The sequence below is a fragment of the Ananas comosus genome, linkage group 15 (genome assembly GCF_001540865.1).
Source record: "Ananas comosus cultivar F153 linkage group 15, ASM154086v1, whole genome shotgun sequence".
NCBI classification, from domain to species: domain Eukaryota; kingdom Viridiplantae; phylum Streptophyta; class Magnoliopsida; order Poales; family Bromeliaceae; genus Ananas; species Ananas comosus.
In genome coordinates, this window is record NC_033635.1 from 3,715,887 (window position 1) to 3,733,977 (window position 18,091).

The 18,091-nt window shown below is 33.8% G+C and overlaps 3 protein-coding genes across 4 annotated transcripts; 2 read left to right on the forward strand and 1 right to left on the reverse strand.

Annotated features, from left to right (window-relative positions):
* LOC109720955 (FAD-linked sulfhydryl oxidase ERV1) lies at window positions 4,512-8,460 on the forward strand. 2 transcript variants are annotated; one of them, XM_020248332.1, is made up of 6 exons: window positions 4,513-4,735; window positions 4,832-4,909; window positions 6,610-6,657; window positions 7,245-7,309; window positions 7,782-7,859; window positions 8,001-8,460. In XM_020248332.1, exons 1-6 carry the CDS (start codon window positions 4,550-4,552, stop codon window positions 8,122-8,124), a joined length of 579 nt encoding a protein of 192 aa, XP_020103921.1. In that variant the 5' UTR covers window positions 4,513-4,549; the 3' UTR covers window positions 8,125-8,460. The 2 variants fall into 2 exon arrangements, with proteins under 2 accessions (XP_020103922.1, XP_020103921.1); XM_020248333.1 differs by lacking the exon at window positions 6,610-6,657 and having other exon boundaries at window positions 4,512-4,735.
* Window positions 10,104-13,887, reverse strand: LOC109720921 (histone deacetylase 6). The gene is made up of 4 exons (XM_020248284.1): window positions 13,730-13,887; window positions 13,521-13,657; window positions 10,566-10,691; window positions 10,104-10,458 (listed from the first exon to the last, which is right to left on the reverse strand). Exons 1-4 carry the CDS (start codon window positions 13,760-13,762, stop codon window positions 10,278-10,280), a joined length of 477 nt encoding a protein of 158 aa, XP_020103873.1. The 5' UTR covers window positions 13,763-13,887; the 3' UTR covers window positions 10,104-10,277.
* LOC109721363 (40S ribosomal protein S29) lies at window positions 14,983-17,489 on the forward strand. The gene is made up of 3 exons (XM_020248934.1): window positions 14,983-15,140; window positions 16,247-16,346; window positions 17,208-17,489. Exons 1-3 carry the CDS (start codon window positions 15,079-15,081, stop codon window positions 17,214-17,216), a joined length of 171 nt encoding a protein of 56 aa, XP_020104523.1. The 5' UTR covers window positions 14,983-15,078; the 3' UTR covers window positions 17,217-17,489.

Here is an 18,091-nt window from a genome sequence, read left to right on the forward strand (position 1 = left end):
TACTCATAAGTTGTTTTCGATGATAGATCTTCCGAATCGACGATCCACACCGTTAAACGTCATTTTACAGCATTTAAAACTTCCTAGAAATCAATTTATAATTTTCGACGTCATTTACCTTACCAAACGATCAAGAGGTCACAAATTTGACAATTTTTAACGGCCGGTATGGGATACTTGCTAGTTTAACGGTGTAAAAGAATCGAAATTTGTTGAATATTTGATAAAAAATTTTATTCAATACATATATAAAGATCAATAACTCCGATCTTGAATTGAAGGATCCGATCATCCTTTTTAGGACGTCGTTCGATTTTGACCGTTCATTTTATACCCACTTGATGGACTTTATTATAATTTCGAAAATTTACGAAATTTATTTTCTAGAAGTTTCAAATACTCTAGATCATATTTAACGGAGTGGATCGTCGATTTGGAAGCTCCATCATTGAAAACAACTTATGAGTATGAGGGCTCCAATACTCATAATAGTATAGTAGCCATGGCCTATATATATATATACACATATATATATATATGCTAAATTATGAGCCGTTACTAATTGGATAGCATAGTTTTTCCTTTTTTTTAATTAGTGGCGGATTTCTTTTTCTAAAAAGAAGGATAAACTTTAATTTGCCTCGGTGTAATGTTTTTCTTTTTAGAGAAACAGATGGTTCAAAAGATCTTCTGTTCGCTTTATTTATTAAGCAAATAAATTAGGCAATAGAAACTGAGTCAACTAGGCTTCCGCATAGTTGATTTTACTTTAAAAAGTTAAAATTAACTATCCTATTATTTAGTGTGTTTTTTTACTTTACTATCTTGTTATTAAAAGAGTTACAATAAATTATCCAGTAATTTTATTTTTATTTTAGTGTAAGGACCCGAGGTTAAACTATTCTGTAGTTTTTTTTTTCAGTGAATAAAGTATAGAATAGTTAAACACAACTTTTTGAATCAAAGACCGACTATCTCTAAAGCAAGTGGCAAAAGGCTTGGTGATTGGTACCCGAGATCCAAGTTCGAATCCTAGTTGATTTACATTTTTAGCTAAATTTATTTCTAAATGAAATAAATGAAGCGAGTAGCGTGCTACCTATTTCTCAAAAAAAAAACCTTTTTGAATCAAAGCGGCTAAAAATTCTTACCCAAACAGAGCTTTGGATTTTAGTTCTTCTTTGGGCTGCATGTTCACTTGCTCTGGGCTCTTATGGGGGGACCAATTTCTCTTTAAATTGTTGAATTTACATGGGCTTGGTATAATGTAGCCTCTATATTAGTAGAGGTTTGGTTAGGTTACTGGGGTTGTCAATTTTTGTATTTTCAAATTTTCAAAACGTTTTTGGTGTCACATTGAAGGAGAGATTCATTAGTTAATTTGCTAAGAGCCTGTTTAGATGTTTCTTTTTTTTTTACCCTTTGCAGGATGTCAACAGATCGGATTCGGGACGGATTTTTACAAATCCGAACCTAACTCCAAACCCGAAACTCGAACCCGATGAATTTTAAAAATTCATATCCAAATCTGAACCCGACCAACAATCCTACACCCGAACCCGAAAATTCGAATCCGAAACAATTATTTCTCTTTTCAATATTTCAAAATATATTACATTAAATCTAAAATTTGAAAATACAAATTCAAATATAACATTAAATTTTTATATATATATATATATGTATATATAATGTAAAATAAATACGGGTTCGGATCCAGTACAATCAAAATCCATATCCGAATTCATATCCGTTGGATTTTTGTTTTTGATATCCATATTCGAAACCATATTCGTCTAGTATCGGATAAATCCGTTCTGTTCGGATTCAAGTTCGGATAAAATTTCGAGTGACACTCCTATTTGCGCCGGTAGGAGAATGAAGTAACCATCACTCTTGTTTCAGAGTATGTTCCTTCTTTGAGTTTCATCTGCAAGACTGCAGCTTACTCTTATCCAAACAAGTCTTATTAGGGAAAAAAAAGTTATTCCCATGTCACTACTTAAAATGGAAATTTAAGATGCAATTAGCTATATGTTTGAGATAGCTATTTGATGCTTCATTAGGTGATAAATAAAAAGAATAAAGGCACATAAAAACAAAGGAAATGTCATAGTTAAAAATTAGTAGAACTAAAGAGTAGATATGCACAGAGAGAGAGAGAGAGAGAGAGAGAGAGAGAGAGTACCCAATAAGGAAATGATATAATAAGCCCAGAAAAAACTGATGAAAAAGATTTATTGGGAATAATTCCAAACGTAAGACCGTTCTATCCGTCATTCGTACAATTTTAAATTTTCTGTTGTCCATACGACGGACGGTGGATGAAATAGTCTCACATTCGAGATTTGTCTGCACTAAATATTTATTTCAAAATGTAGATTAAGATTAAATAGCTCATGTAATACATGCTTTATTTGAACGAAATAATTTTCCTGTTTTTTTTTTTGTATCAAATACAATTTTTGTTTTGGTTCAAATTAACCTGACCTTTTAATCATCTTTTGCGTACATAACCGATGAAATATGAATAATAATTTAGTAATAAAACAACAAGTTTGATATTTTCCTGATAAGAAACAGAGTTTGTAGTGCAATTTGACCTCTTCTCTATAAAAAACCTTTTCTACAAATTTACCTCAAAAAAAAAAACTATTTTTTCATTCTAGTCCCTAATCTTCTTTTTCACCATTTAAGTTTCTAATCTTTAGTGTAATTTTAATTTAACTCATTGTCTTTATAATACCACTAGTTTTGATGAAAAATTGCCATGTAGCGAGATTCAATTCTTATATATTGTGCTCTGGAGCTCAACTGGACTGATCGATTGGACTAAAATAATTATAGTTTAATTTGAAAAATATCATACTAAAAAAATAGTCAAGTAATTAATCAGTAGAGCCAACAAGTGATTCTGATTATAGAAGAAAAGTTATTATTATTATTATTATATTATTATTATTTTTATATATGACTAAAATAAATTGTCTATAATTTTTTAAAAATATATATATATTTAATATACATTAATAATTCGACTTCAATCAAAATTTAGGTGAATTTCTAGATCATAAGCCTTTTTTATTATTGTTCTTTTGTCAAAAAATTATTAATATAAATATTAATGTAATAAATATTTGTCATATTTATGGTATTTCTTTTTAGAGTTAACTAGTATATGACTCGTGCGATGCACAGCTAATGTAATAATATAAAATAACAAAAGTTATTATAGGATGATAAAAGAAAAATATTTTAATTAATATTATATTTTTTTTAACAAATAAAGAAATATACTATCAATCTTAATTATAATACATATTAAATTACGAAAGCTAGAGAAACAAAATTATGGACCAAAATAAATACTCAGGTAAAGAGCAAAATTAAACCATGCTCTATTATCTATGAATTGGTGTGCAAAATAATTTGTTTAATAGTATTATTAATTAAGATTGATAGTATATTTGACATTAATAATTAAGTATAATTTGATTTAATAATGTTTCCTAATAAAATTCTATTTTTAACCATCTAATTGCTATATTTGAGTTTGACATGTGGCAAGTATATAGAAAGATGCATGATAAACATTTAATTTGATTTAATTGTATATATAATTATAATTTAATTTAACGGTGTTTAATAGTGTTTACTAATAATATTCTAGTTAATTGTATATATAATTATATTTAATTGGTATAATTTGATTTAATAGTGTTTCCTAATAAATAACCTATTCTATATTTGTAGTGTTTCCTAGTAAAATTCTAATTTGTATAATTTAATTTAATTTGATTTAATAGTATTTTCTAATAAAATTTTATTTTTAATCATCTAATTGCTATATTTGTGTTTGATATGTGGCAAGTATATAGAAAGATGCATGATAAACATTTAATTTAATTTAATTTGATTTAATTGTATATATAATTATAATTTGATTTAATAGTGTTTAATTGTGCTTTATAATAAAATTCTAGTTAATTGTATATATAATTATATTTAATTGGTATAATTTGATTTAATTTGATTTAATAGTCTTTCCTAATAAAATTGATATTCTATTTATAGTGTTTCATAATAAAATTCTAGTTAATTGTATATATAATTATATTTAATTGGTATAATTTGATTTAATAGTGTTTACTAATAAAATTGCTTTTCTATATTTAAGTTTGACGCGTGGCAATCATATAAAAAGATACGTATCAGTTTTACATCAAGAGTTCTACTTTAGTATATAGTAAAATTGAGTTTGACACGTGGCAAGTATATAGAAAGATACGTGTCAGTTTTACACCAAGAGTTCTACTTTAGTATATAGTAAATATAGTAAATAAATAGTTTTTTCAACGACCTATACTGATATACATTATCTAATAAATAAATACTAAAAATTAAGGACCGGATTGCAAAAAAAAAAAAAAAAAAAATGAATCGAGGACCCAAAAAAACACGAATGAAGGTTAGGGACCAACAAGGCAATTAACCCTTTAAAATCCGTCGCTTCTCTTCTTCCTTCCTCGCTTCTTTCGCAGCGCAAACGATGTCGGAGAACCCCTTGGAGCCCCTCCTCAAAACCCTAGACTCAATCTCGCGCTGCGTCCAAACTCACCTCTCCCGCGTCTTCGTCGCCCCCCAAAACGCTTCTCCAAAACCCACGCTGCTTCGTCCCCTCTTATCCTTCTCGCCGACTCCCGTGGCTCCGGATTCTACCACTTCACCCATAAAGGTGCGCCCTTTGCTTCTCTTTTGCGTCCAAAGAAGAGGTGTTGAGCGCTTATGGATTTGGGTTTTACGAGGTCTGTGTGTTTGGGGCTTTGTTTAGGAGAAAAAGGCGGCGCCTTTAACGAAGGAGGAGCTCGGGAGGGCGACGTGGACTCTGCTCCACAGCATTGCGGCCCAGGTGTTTGGTTTTTTGCCTCTGTGATGATCTTGTGCTTTCTCATGTTTTTTCCCTGAAAGTTACCTTGTCATTTCGTAGTGAGTTCCTTTTTGTTGGTGAAAGAGGAGTAACTTTGTCTGATATTAGCCTTTGGAGGTAGAAATGACGTAACCTTGTGTCAATTTAATCTTTGTATTGTTTAAAATGCTGTTGGAAATGTTGATTATAAGAAACTGAGTGTCAAACAAGTGATTAATCTAAAAGTACAAGCTCTTAGCGAGTGGTGTTTTAATAATTTATATTCAACACTTCTCATTGTATCTAGGCTCAAGACATTTTGATAGGCCAAGATGCAGGCTACAATTAAATGGAGGGAAAGTAATTGCGACCTGCTCTGATACCATATAAGACAACCAATTACTCTAAAAAGTTAAGCTATCAGATAACATTGTTTTAATATTTTATGTTCAACACTGAGCTGGCCCATTGATACTTTTTTTGGCTTGCTTTCGAATAGGTATTAGCAATAGATACTTAATTAGGATGTTTTCCTTTATTATCTTCTCGTGCATGATGGGGATGTTATGATTGTTAAGAATGTTAGTCCCAGAGTGTGAGACTTGAAGATTTGAAATAGTTCTATATATAAGATATAATAGAACTAAATTTTTTAATCCGGATATAGCATTTTGGACTGTGGCTAGGTTCAAAAGATTAAAGGAGTCAAGCGTGCTAGGGTTAGAGTAGTCTTAAGATGCGTGACCCCCTGAGAAGTGGGGCGTCATAGTTGGTATAAGAACTAACTACCAGCCGGAAGTATGAGATGAGTCTCGGTTGAGCCAAGTTATACAGTGGACAGAATGAGACTCTCTGGCCGATGACTGTTGTGCGTGGAGCGCGGCTTCTTATAAGGTCGACTAAGGCTAGCGAGATGAGTCTCACATTGTCTGGTACTTGTGAGTGTGCTTAAGCCTGATGAGGACGTCAGAGTTTAAAAGAGAGAAGAATGTGAGACCCCAGGATTTGGAATAAGACTAAATTTCTTAACCCGGCTGTAGCATTTTGGACGGTGGCTAAGCCCAAAAGGTTAAGAGAGTTAAGAGTGCTAGGATTAGAGTAGTTCTATAATGGGTGATCCCCTGGGAAGTGGGACGTCACACAGAGGGCATCCAGTGTGAACGACAGCCCCAGAATCTAGTCCCAAAGAGGGCTTTGACATGGTGCCAGAGTCAGCTTAAGTATGAAAGGCACCTAGTAATTGTTGGTTGAATAATTAAGTTTCTTAAATTAAGGCTGAAATTCATTATTCTGATCTGTTTAACCAAATCTAAATTTCGACTAGGTTGCGGGCATGCAACAAGCACCTATGTTTGGCTTCGGGAGTTGACTAAACTTGGTTTATTATATTTATTTTGACCCATGTGTCACACATTTATTGGCTAGAAGAAATGATTTTGCTTTCTTCTAGCTGGAAACAGCATTTATTAGCCATATGTAGTGTGAGCAGCTTTATGGAGTTGAGATTTCTGCTGAAACCAACGATAATAGACAGAATATTCTTGTAAGTTAAGTTTTCATACTAGATTTTTTTCTGTTGAACTACTTTCACAAGTCTGCTACTTGTTCTGCTAGCTATCAAATTAAGGGCTTACCTTGGTGTATATCATTCTCCTTTGGACACAGCACATTGATTTTCTGTATCTTGTTTAATACTTTTTCAGTATCCTGATCACCCAACAAGGCAGCAGAAAAGAGACGTGAAAGAATTGGTATGCAGCAATGTCATTTTCATTTGCTAAATTATATTGTTTAATACCCGATTGCAGCCAATGGTGTCCATTTCGTTTTGATTAGATTTTTCCATGTTGGGACCATGCACTATGCAACAATTGTACCCTAGGGCGTTGAAGACTTGAAGTTGATTTTGTAGTTGCTCCATGTAAATTGCTAGATTTAATGAAATATGATGATAAGGTAGTGGTAGATTTCTGCAGAAACATTGGAAATCTCTTTTGCTGCGATAGCTATTAATGGATAATATATTACATGTTTTGTAAATCGAAATATGATAAATATGTTTCTTTTTTAAGTATTGTTGCTCAGTTCTTTGATTTTTTGTATTATTGTCTCTCACTATATTAATTCGTAATATGTGACAATTTTTTTTTTTTTGGGTATATATTGTCGCTAATCAGATCGTTTTTTAGATCTAAAAAAGACAAGCTTGATTTCTACTTCATGTTTTTTTTCTCTTCTTGCAATAGTTCATTAACCTTTGGTTCATTCAACAATGGAGTCTCATATTTTGATCAAATTAGACATGAGAATAACACAGGTCTTGGGTTTGTGCACGCAGATGGCTATAATATCTCGACTTTACCCTTGTAAAGAATGTGCCGATCATTTTAAGGAAGTGTTGAAGTAAGTATATTAATTACCTTCATAGGACTTGCTTGCTAAATTGTTATCGCAACCCCTGTTCTGTACAAAAAAGTCAAAATGCCAACATTATCAATGTTTTTGAAGTGCTCTTGGGGTCTCTGAAGTTTCTTGGGTTTGAACCTCCCAATTACAGTTGTTTGATTTTGGTCGGGTTCCATTAGACTTAGTAGTTTCAGTTACTTAATATTCGAAAATAACAGAATATTCTGGTAAATTCCGGAATATCCTGTCAAAAATGTTTTAAGAAAGTTGGTCTCACCAAAGCTGACTAAAACCATTTAGTATAGTGGGGCGTTCAAAGCCAAATATATTGAAGTCCAGGGATCTGCTTTTAGAACACCTAGAGCTATAGTTGGCTTGTATTGGCTTAGAGATTATTTTTGGTGTGCACGTATTACATGAAAGAATAAAGGGTAAACATACAGCCATTTGCTGTGTTGTGTTTTGGCAGAGCGAATCCCGTACAAGCAGGATCACAAGCTGAATTCTCTCAATGGCTATGTCATGTACACAATGTGGTTAATCGAAGGTAAATTTAATCCTCTCCGACACTGTACCTCTACTGTCCATCTGTTTTTCATTTTACTCACAGGAAGCAGATTGAGTCATTTTTCAGTATTAAAAAGAGTTCATCATTTTTCTGACATATGTTTTTGGGTGATATTTATAGCCTAGGGAAAGTGATATTTCCCTGTCAGAGAGTGAACGCTCGATGGGGTAAGTTGGATTGTAAGGATCGGTCCTGTGATTTGGAAGGCACTGTCGACATCAAAACTTTAACTTCCCACACCTGATGTATCACAAAGGATCATTTTGAGTAGTGCGATATCTTTCTACATCAAGGAAGAAAAGGAAATACTAAAGTTCACTCTCTCTTGTTTTACCATTTTTGTAGTCAATTTGAAGTAAAGTTTAGATGGACATAATGATGCTCATTGTACAGCAGTGCAAACCATCGTGAAGGCAAAAAAGTAGTAAAATGATTAGATTTTTAACTATGGATGATTGTCATTGAACCGTATGCTATATGCATTTTGAGACTGTGACATGGCATGTATTGACGTAAGCTATATTATGTATATTTGTCAATTATTGTCCGTTAAATGATTAGAAAAAATTGGTTGGGTCAATGCAGTTGTTATGTTCGAACTGAATCTTCAATCTTGTGCATGGCTTGGATGAAATCTGGTGAATAAGGTTATGCTGTAATTGTGAAGTAGGTTATGAGAATATGTAGTTGCTTAAGCGTTTTCACAATGCCCAGAATTGTATGACTTGGTTTTCAACTGAAGCTAGTAAGTAACCTGGAAACATTACTGTTTTTTTTTTCCCTGTCGTTTTGCTTCTAACTTTTTAAGGAACTCATGAGGTGGAATTCACAATCCAGTATAAAGCCCCCCTTTTTTCTGGCTAAATTTTGAAATGCACTTTGCCTACTAGATAGCAAACCATGCGTGTATTGCCTTTTTTTTTTCTCTCTCTCTCTCTTTTTTTTTTTTTTTTTTTTTTTTTTTTTTTAAGGTGCTGTGCTTTTATGAACATCCCTTATGCTCATGATAGAACATTCGTACCGATGATTAATATCGTAAAATATAATCTAAAAGATTTAAGATACAAACTAACTAAAATTTGTCTTTTTGACATTGTCTACATTATGAAATGCACCTTAAAGTCGGTAATTTTAATGGCCAAAATGAATTATTTTGGCATTCAACAGTGTAAAGCAATTAAAATCAGTGAAATTTTAGTCGATAGTATTTTTTCATTGTTTAGATTTAGATCAATAAGCTAACGCTTATAACTCACTCTTAAGTTGAAAACTATATTTTCTACTTCCACAAAGCTGTTCAATATTAAACATTTTATTCTTTGACCCGTCATTTTTAAAATTGATCATCCATATCATTAAGAATAAGTACTTGGAACATGTAGAAATTGACTTTTTGCATTTTTTTTTCCTCTCAAATTTATTCTCTGGAGTAGCAAAAGATCACAGAATCAATGGTGAAAATTAAACAACCTGAAAAACCCTAGCATTTGTTTGGTTGGGGGTTAGGGGTGGAATAACCCCTTAATCCCCCATATTATTTCCAAACATTCCAAAAATAGGTGGGGTTAACTAACCCAACCTCAAATGAGCTATTCTGGATTAGCTAATCCTATCTAACCTCACCAAATCCCAACCAAACACTATTTTCTATTCATAAGAACCCACTATCTTTCTTATCCCACCTACTCCAACCAAACATTATTTTTTACTATCCTGAACTAACTCCAATCCTCAACCAAACACAAAAATACTCTAATTCCACCTTAACCCTGAATTTAACTCTATCTTTGAAATAACTAATTTTTCTTAATTCCGAATGAAACGGTAGCTTAAGATCAAGAAAATATTGATTCGATATTTAAAATCAACAATATATTCATTTTCTTCACCCATTGTTGCAACATGAAAGTGCTGTCCTATGACTCCTATCAGTCATACTTTTTTAGGATATTATATTAACTTACAACAAAATTTATCTTATTTTAATAAAATGACTCAGCAATTTGTATACAGACAAGACATGCGTGTACAATTAATGTCTCATCTACCAATTATTGTATCACCCTTGAAAAAATAAAAAAGATGTGTCGATTTAAATGTTCGTGCATCCGGACAAGTAATTTTGTGGCCAAGCAGAGAAGATCTAAATCCTTTTTTTGAGTTTTCTCAAAATGTCTGATTTTGTCTGAAGAACACAGAACAGAGTTTAAGCTTGTTCCAAAATAACACCTACAACAAGAAAAGCTAAAAAACCATGAGCATTATATGATCTCATCTTGCTTTACAGCTTAATAAGCCAAAAGACTTGCTCTAACTCTCACCCCTGTTAAAGATCGAAAAATGTACATCAATCCAGTTTCCGGTCAAAAGAAAACATAAGAAAAGATGGCCGTTATTTTAAGATTTTGCAGAGCCACCCTTGTTTTGCAAACTACATAATTCAACGCCATCAAGCGATCGGAAAGGCGGTCTCTGTCCAAACTTCAACAGATGCGCGGCTTCATAAACGGGTTGCAACTGCTGAATCAACTGAACATCTAGATATGCTTCACATGCGAAGCACCAGACTGACAAATCACTGTAAAAGATCAATTTAGTTAGAGAAATATATATGTACTAGTTCAACAATTAAAAACTAAAAACAAATTAATTCTTTTATAGAAAAGATTGCACGGTTTGTTGTACCTGAAGCTAAGAGCAAGACAGTGGCCAGTTTCTTGATGATGATTAAGCATATGTTTGTTGATAAAGCGGCTGCATAGGACCTCTTTGCAGCTCAAGCATAGCCAGTTCTCAGCAGGATGGTGGCATCTGACGAGTACAGATATGCTTTCATGAGAGGAATAATAATAGGGTTTTACAGTCTCAAGGGTCAACCGCAAATAAAATTTTCAATTTTTGATTATTTATAGAAAATCTGTATCTTTTATCCAAAGCTGTAAATGAATTAACAGAATTTTACAAGTGTCACCAGCCCTCTAAAAATTCGTGTCATTGCACACGGGATAAAGTTCTTTAAAGACAGAATAATCCAGCCATAAATAACAACTCATCATTGCAGAAAAGAAAAATCGAGCAAATCAATATCAATGCTTAAAGATGTCTGACAATTAAATCAAACCAAAATTGAACAATCAATATCTCAAAGGGCTTGTTGTGAGAACTTTCGTTATCAGATGAACAGCTGAGTAAAATTCTGACGGCAAAATACAGATATGCTGAATCAGAGATGAACTTAATTAGGTTTAACATATATAAGAAGACAAAGCTGCAAGATATTTTGGAAAATTCAGATGTATACAAACATGTAAGGATGTCTTAGAAAGTAGATCAGAAAAGTGAAAACAAATGATAAGATTGGTCTATTCAACTTTCAAATTCATTTCCAAGGCAATAAATGACTAAAAGTAGGTTCTTTATCTTCTGCAATAGCCATTGTCATACGTAGGGATATCACTTTGCAGGGTCAGGCGAAACCAGATTATGTCCAATTGAGGCTCAAGGTCTAATCCGCAGGATTGAACCCAGACCAGCCCCAACCAAACTCAAATAGCCTTGACCATACATTACTCAGGTCCCCATTCCTTTTCCCTTCTTATTTTTTCCATGAAATTCCCACCCAGATTAAGCATAAATTTAAACAGAATGGCATAATTTGTGACGCGCCAGTCAAGCTGGTCAGCCCACAATGGCGGTTGCGTCCTTGGACAACATCCTTGGTTGCATGAGCTAACAAGGAGCAGCATATAGAAAGGATAAATGTTCCTGAATCAATAACAATCTTTCTTCAAAATAACAGAATAAGCCACCTTCTTTCCAAATATACTATATACCAATTAGAAATACTTCTAATACGTGCCAAAGAAATGTAGAAAGATGACTTAATTCTATGGCTATTTGTATAGTACCACGCAAGAAAACAATAAAGATAAAAGAAAGAAATCATATTACCTAGTTTTCATAAAATGTGGCAGGATTTTGATCAAGAAATGTTGATGAACTTTGCTTAAATAGTATCATACTTCTTTTAGGAGGATACAAGTAAAGTCGATGCTGAGACATGATTAGACAATCCCCAATCCCCTTTTCACTGGTACTGGACAGGACTTGACACTTCTATTTCTTCCAAAGAATTCCACTTTAAAAGACACAATCTTACACTATCATGTCCATATCCTCACCAAAACTATGCACCTTATACTGTATCACTTGTCTTTTGGCATTACTTTGATAATGTTAGCTACAATGCTTAGAATAACTGCAACAAGAGCACATGATCCAGAATTCTAGCTTTAGCCACCAGCGAGTGGCAACCACTAATGAGTAAACAATACAGAAATTGGACAACACGGCTATTGAATCACCAACATCTAGTTCTCCAACTTTGAACTCATCTATAATTTTTTCCATGAAGAACAAGGGCATGGCAGCATGAAGTTCAGGTAGGGGTTCTTCTCAAATAGATTCAATGGTCATCACTGATATGTTTCTTCACAAAATGGTTATTCTGATAATTATAGACCGCCATCTAATATTGCACAAAAACAATAAATAATCACCTTTCTTCCAATTACACGCAATGCTTCTGAATTTCTTTTCCGATTTCGATGTACTCCATTACCAGATTCATGATCTATACCTCATCAAAATAGTGAAATCGGGAAAAATTCAAATTGCCTAACGGTGGCATGGCGTATAATGAAACTTAACCATGCTGAGGTTGCTATGTCGATTGCCTGATAAGAACTTCTGCTAAATGCAGTAAAAATTGAGCAAACGACAATCACATAGCCGGTTTAAAACTACATAAACTAAGTTTTTGTTATTTAACCTTATTGATTCTCATGAATCACATGATTAATTAAGCACGTGATTGTCATGTGCTCAATTTTAACCTCATTTCAGCAACAAGTCCTCACAGGCTACCGAAACAGCAAATTTGGGCTGGTAAAGTATTACAGTCTTAACCATGGCTATTAAAGTGGCAATACACACAGAGGTATCAAACATTTTCCATTTCAAGGAATAAAATTTACAAAGCTAGAAATATAAAGTAGATACAACAAAGAATAGGAATTGCAGAAACTTCTCTCATGGGCTCATTAGACGCAAGCATCCATCATAGTAAGTTAGGATATTCCAGCTAAAAGATCGAAAGGGCAAACGAAACACTAGAAATAACACTCCAATCTTCACAACGAATCTTTTGGTCCGCCTTATTCCGCATTGTTACTGTTCTTTTTTTTCCCATTCCAAACAAGAATTCCATGTAGTCGAATGTATTAATAGGTGAACTTCTCAACCGATCTTGCAATGCAATCACGCCAAATACTAAAAGGCATCTTCTTTAGAAACATATAGGCAAAAAAAAAAAGGTTCTCATTTTTTTTTTTTTTCCTTTTTTCTCCTTCTGTTGCCAAAAAGCAAATCCACTATCCACCCTAACACTCTACTGCATAGAATTTGCTTTAAAAAAACATAAAAAATAAAAGATGACAACAATATTAAACAAGGATTTACTATCATTTTCCCTCTATTGCGTGACATCTACTTGGAGATCCAGTGCTCACAAAACGTCACAATTACCCAAACAAATTCGTTCTAAAAGAACAAACAAAAAAGGGGGAATTGATTCATAACCTGAAGCAAGGGGAATCGGGAGGAGGGATGTGGACCAGATCGGAGGCCAAGGAGGCGAGATGATCGCACGACGATCGAGCTTCGACCCATCCCGATTCGGCACCATACAGCTCCCCCAACTCTTCCTCCTCCTCCTCCTGAGATCGAGATTTTAGGGTTAGGGTTTCAAAACTGGAGGAGATGAGAAGTGTTAGGGTTTGATTACGTACGAATCGAGACGACGACGTGCCCTCGTTCGCCATTAACGACAACGAACTGACGAAGTGCGCGGAGCTTCTGGGTTCAGAAATTAATAAGGATTTTTATTAGGGGTTTAAAAGTAAAGTTGAACAGTAATTGCACATATATACCTTACAGTTTTAAAATTATGAATTTTTTCGTTGGAGTTACAATTATCAAATACATTCATCTAAAATTTTTTTTAAAATAATTTATTATTTTGAGCAAACTTGTAAATTCCACCGTGAGAATCCTTTTAAACGCAATATGCAGAGAATAGGACTCAACGTTTTTTCGACAAATCTTTTAAGGAAGCTTCTTATTCTAGATAATCTTGTAAAAAGATGTTAGACTCGCAACACAACTTGTGTGTTGTGTGGAGTTGAAGAGAAAAATATGAACCATCTATTTTTACGGTGTGTTTTTATTTGATTTCTTATAGTGATGTCCGTAGAGAATGCCAATAGTAGGGATTTGGATGGCGACGTGGTTTCTGTTTGGAATAGGTGGATGGTCGGGAATGGACAACGACCACCTCATGATAGTTTGGCTGGTTTAATAACTTGCTGCTCAGTTATTTGGCAGGTTAGGAACGATACGATCTTTCGCAACATCCGATCAAACCCCATGTTGTTAATCTCCAAGATGAAACTGTTGACGAACTCTTGGGAACAAGTCTTCTCTCGGTTAGCCGAGTCTAGTTTTTTATTTTTGTTGTCATGTGACTCATGTCATGTCGTGTTGTGTCGTATCTCATTGGAGGCCAAGAATATTTTACCGATATAGTTTAATTCATATATCCAATGATCTAAAAGCAAAAAAAAAAATTTATCTGACTAATTAATACTAGTCAATTTATTGCTAATATTTAATATTTAATTATTTATTTTTAAAATATAATTTTTCAAATTATTTTTTAAAAAAAGATTAACATTTACTGTTAGAATAGAGACAATGATAATAAAAAAAATTATTAAAAAATACCTACTGAAATCCAACTTAACTGAACAGAAAAAAAATTATATATATTATTCAATTTTCTGCAAAAGTTTCAAAATATATTTAATAATTAAAACTTTTGGGGAGTCTCTCTGTAATTTTGATAGTTTAGTGATATGCGCGCAATTTACTTCTCAAAAGAGTAAAAACCGGATCCGATATAAAACGGATCCGTAACGATGACCCACTCGTCGTTTGGATCGGGTTAACTCCAAATTAGGGTTTTTTTTGCTTCGCATATAAATGCGAACCGAACCCTTCCCTCCGCCGCACTTTCCTCATCCCCGAGAGTTCGATTCTAGGGTTTTCTCTACGATCCAGAGCGAGAATTTAGTGAAAGATGGGGCACTCTAATGTATGGAACTCCCACCCTAAGAACTATGGCCCAGGATCTCGAGTTTGGTAAGTGAATCCTCGTCCCCAATCTTCTTTTCTATCGATTCATCGCCTAATTAATGTTCTTTTTTTCCCTGGATCTCGAGTTTGGTAAGTGAATCCTCGTCCCCAATCTTCTTTTCTATCGATTCATCGCCTAATTAATGTTCTTTTTTCTTTTCTTTTTTTTTTTTTTTCCTTTGGTGATTCTATATGATTTTAGAGTTAGGAATCATTGGAAACGCGGTGAAGTTGCGAACTTGGAGATTTGTTAGGGCTTTGGGGTTGTTTGTGTGCTATATAGTTTATGCCTTTGAAATGTTTTATATTTTGTCTCTCGTGATGTTATATTTAGATAGAGCCATAGGTGATTAAGAACTTGCTTAAAAAAACCCCTTTTTTGGGATTTTTTTGGTTCCGATATCGGGTTCTCCTGCACCTGATAATGTTTCCTTAAATGAGATATCTCTTATTGCAAAGTTTTTTTTTTAAAAAAAACCTTTTGAAAAAAATCATCTGGTTCTTTGTTGGAGTTTTTTTTAAATATGGAATCTAAAGTCATTAAAAATCTTGTAAAAGGAAAAAGTGAATTTGATCAACTGGGATTTTATTTAATAAGGTTTTAGTATTGAGAAGCTAGCTGAACTATACATTTTTTCAGTTGAATTGTTTGGTTTAGTCTTTTGATTGTTAGAGTCTGCTTGGATGCGTGAATATCTTGTTTGGCGTATATCTTTTGTGTACTCGAGGGTCGTATGGTAATAAAGTTGATTTGGAGTGCAAATACCTATATCTGCAATTGCATAGTATATAGTGCACTCTTTGAAACCAATAGAAAGAGGGAAGGAAAAAAGAGAAAAGAAAAGGAGTAAAAGAAACTGAATTTCTCTTCAGTTGTTTGGATGCACATAAAGAAAGAGATGATCTTTCTATAATTTGTTTTCTCTCTCACAAAGTTAACAGGAAACATGCAAAAACATTTCTTTCCTACTTGTCTTTCTCTCCTTTTCTCTCCTTCAAAGAGGGAGCTAGCGAAGGAGGTGAATTTTGCATCAATGACTATTTTTAACTTTTTCTCTCGTTGATCTTGCGCCTTTTTTTTTCCTTTTTTTTTTTTTCTATTCTGCATGCAGCCGGGTTTGTGGGAACCCCCACGGAATGATTCGGAAGTATGGGCTTATGTGTTGCAGGCAGTGCTTCCGTAGCCATGCCAAGGATATTGGCTTTATTAAGGTAAATATCTAATGAACCTTTTTTATTCTGCTTATGTGTGGAGGTTACTTCTTTTTTACTGTGTGGATTATACGTGGTGGATATGAATCTTTAGCAAGATCGAGTGCCCTCCGACAGTTGGTATGATGTTTTGAACTTGTTAAATTGTCTGCTGTTATAAATGGCCAGAAACCTTGATATTTTTGAACCTGACTAAATCTGAAACTGAACTGTATCATCTGGAGTGGTTTTTTATCAGCTTTTTTAACTATATTGGATTCAATTTACGCCAATGATGTTTATGGCTTAGCAACCCTGCAAGTTTGTATGACTACTTGTAGATGAATGATTTTCAGGCAACAAGATTCTTTTTCACACTGATTTATCCATTTTTCGTGCCGTAATAGTTAACATATGTGGTGTCTATTAGAGTAAAAGGAGAGTAGCTAGTGCGAAACCGCAGTATTGTCCCAGTGCATCGGGTCTGCCCCCAATCTGGGTTTTGTGGAATCTCAGATGCGCAAAATTTGCTCTTGAACTTCCATTTTGTTCCTTAGTTATAATTGGACCAAATGATGAACTACTAACTGATCATGTTTTGTATCTCAATGGTCACGTGCACCATTTCAAAATTTAATATATGCTGTAGCTATCTCACTGGTGATATTATAGAACAAAGATATAAATGTTACCCTTGATAAGTATTGTGGCCTGGGCCAATTAATCCTTTTGGAAATTTTAGATCAGTGCAAGTAGTAATCCTGCTGCTTTCAATCCTATATTACTTTTCCACTATTTTTCTGTCCTTTGCCTTGAAATTTCCTTTTTAGCAGAGGTAATGTGAGCAAGAACTGAACTTTTATGGCTTTTTCTTTTTTATAGTACCGCTGAGCATAGTTCGCGGTGATTACCATCAACTGGACATGTGGTTTAATGGGAAATCAAGAGTGGATTCGTCATCTTTCGGAAGATTGTCTACAATATTTAGCAATGCCATGTTAGTTTTCATTGACGTTTTATATTTAATTATGTAATGGATCAAGTACCTGTAAGATGTGGTTGCAGAATCTAATTTCTTCGTGGTTTAGTGTCAATTGTGTCATGGATGAAAGTTTCACATGTGCACCTTTCTTTTTCCTAGTGCTACTGCTGCCCGTTCCTTCATCCTTGATTTGTTTCGCCAATACTTTTTATTTGATTGTTGTTTAGGTAGTGCGGTCCAATCGTATTTAGATATCCTGTGTTGGATTTCATCATATTAATCTTAGTAACACCAATAAGTGATGTTGTTTTATACATCAACATGCCATTTTGGTGGGCCGCTATGAACCACACACTGCCCCCCTACTTAGTTGTTTTATACATCAACATGCCATTTTGGGCTGCTATGACACCCCCTGGCGAGTCGTATTTTGCTTGCTTTGATATTAATCACTTCTACTTCTCATGGTGGTACTATATCATTATTTCTTAAATTCTGTTTCTGCTGTTGATTCAAGTGTTCACGAATTTTCGATGCAGCCTCAGTCTTAGTTGTTATTGCAAACAGATTTTCAAAACAAATGCTTGACGTTAGATTTCATTGCTGGAGGTGTTGGAATTCAAATCAGTCAGTAATATAAGGAAAGCTTCAGATATGTGAAACAAAGCTATTATTTTGCTTTCTTTTCTTATCTGAATTATACATGATTGTTATACGCGAGAGACAGATACGGAGAAAAGAAAAGAGGAGTTTGATTGAAGAAAAAAGAAAAGAGAAAGGGAAA

Bases quoted from the DNA above. Each gene is read 5' to 3' on its own strand.
- LOC109720955 (XM_020248332.1), top strand. From the start codon at position 4,550: ATGTCGGAGAACCCCTTGGAGCCCCTCCTCAAAACCCTAGACTCAATC. The intron at 4,910-6,609 runs GTGTTTGGTTTT...ATACTTTTTCAG, and splicing joins TCCACAGCATTGCGGCCCAG to TATCCTGATCACCCAACAAG. The intron at 7,860-8,000 runs GTAAATTTAATC...TGATATTTATAG, and splicing joins CACAATGTGGTTAATCGAAG to CCTAGGGAAAGTGATATTTC.
- LOC109720921 (XM_020248284.1), bottom strand. From the start codon at position 13,762: ATGGCGAACGAGGGCACGTCGTCGTCTCGATTC. The intron at 13,658-13,729 runs GTACGTAATCAA...TCTCGATCTCAG, and splicing joins GCACGTCGTCGTCTCGATTC to GAGGAGGAGGAGGAAGAGTT. The intron at 10,459-10,565 runs GTACAACAAACC...GATCTTTTACAG, and splicing joins TGTCTTGCTCTTAGCTTCAG to TGATTTGTCAGTCTGGTGCT.
- LOC109721363 (XM_020248934.1), top strand. From the start codon at position 15,079: ATGGGGCACTCTAATGTATGGAACTCCCACCCTAAGAACTATGGCCCA. The intron at 15,141-16,246 runs GTAAGTGAATCC...TTCTGCATGCAG, and splicing joins GGCCCAGGATCTCGAGTTTG to CCGGGTTTGTGGGAACCCCC.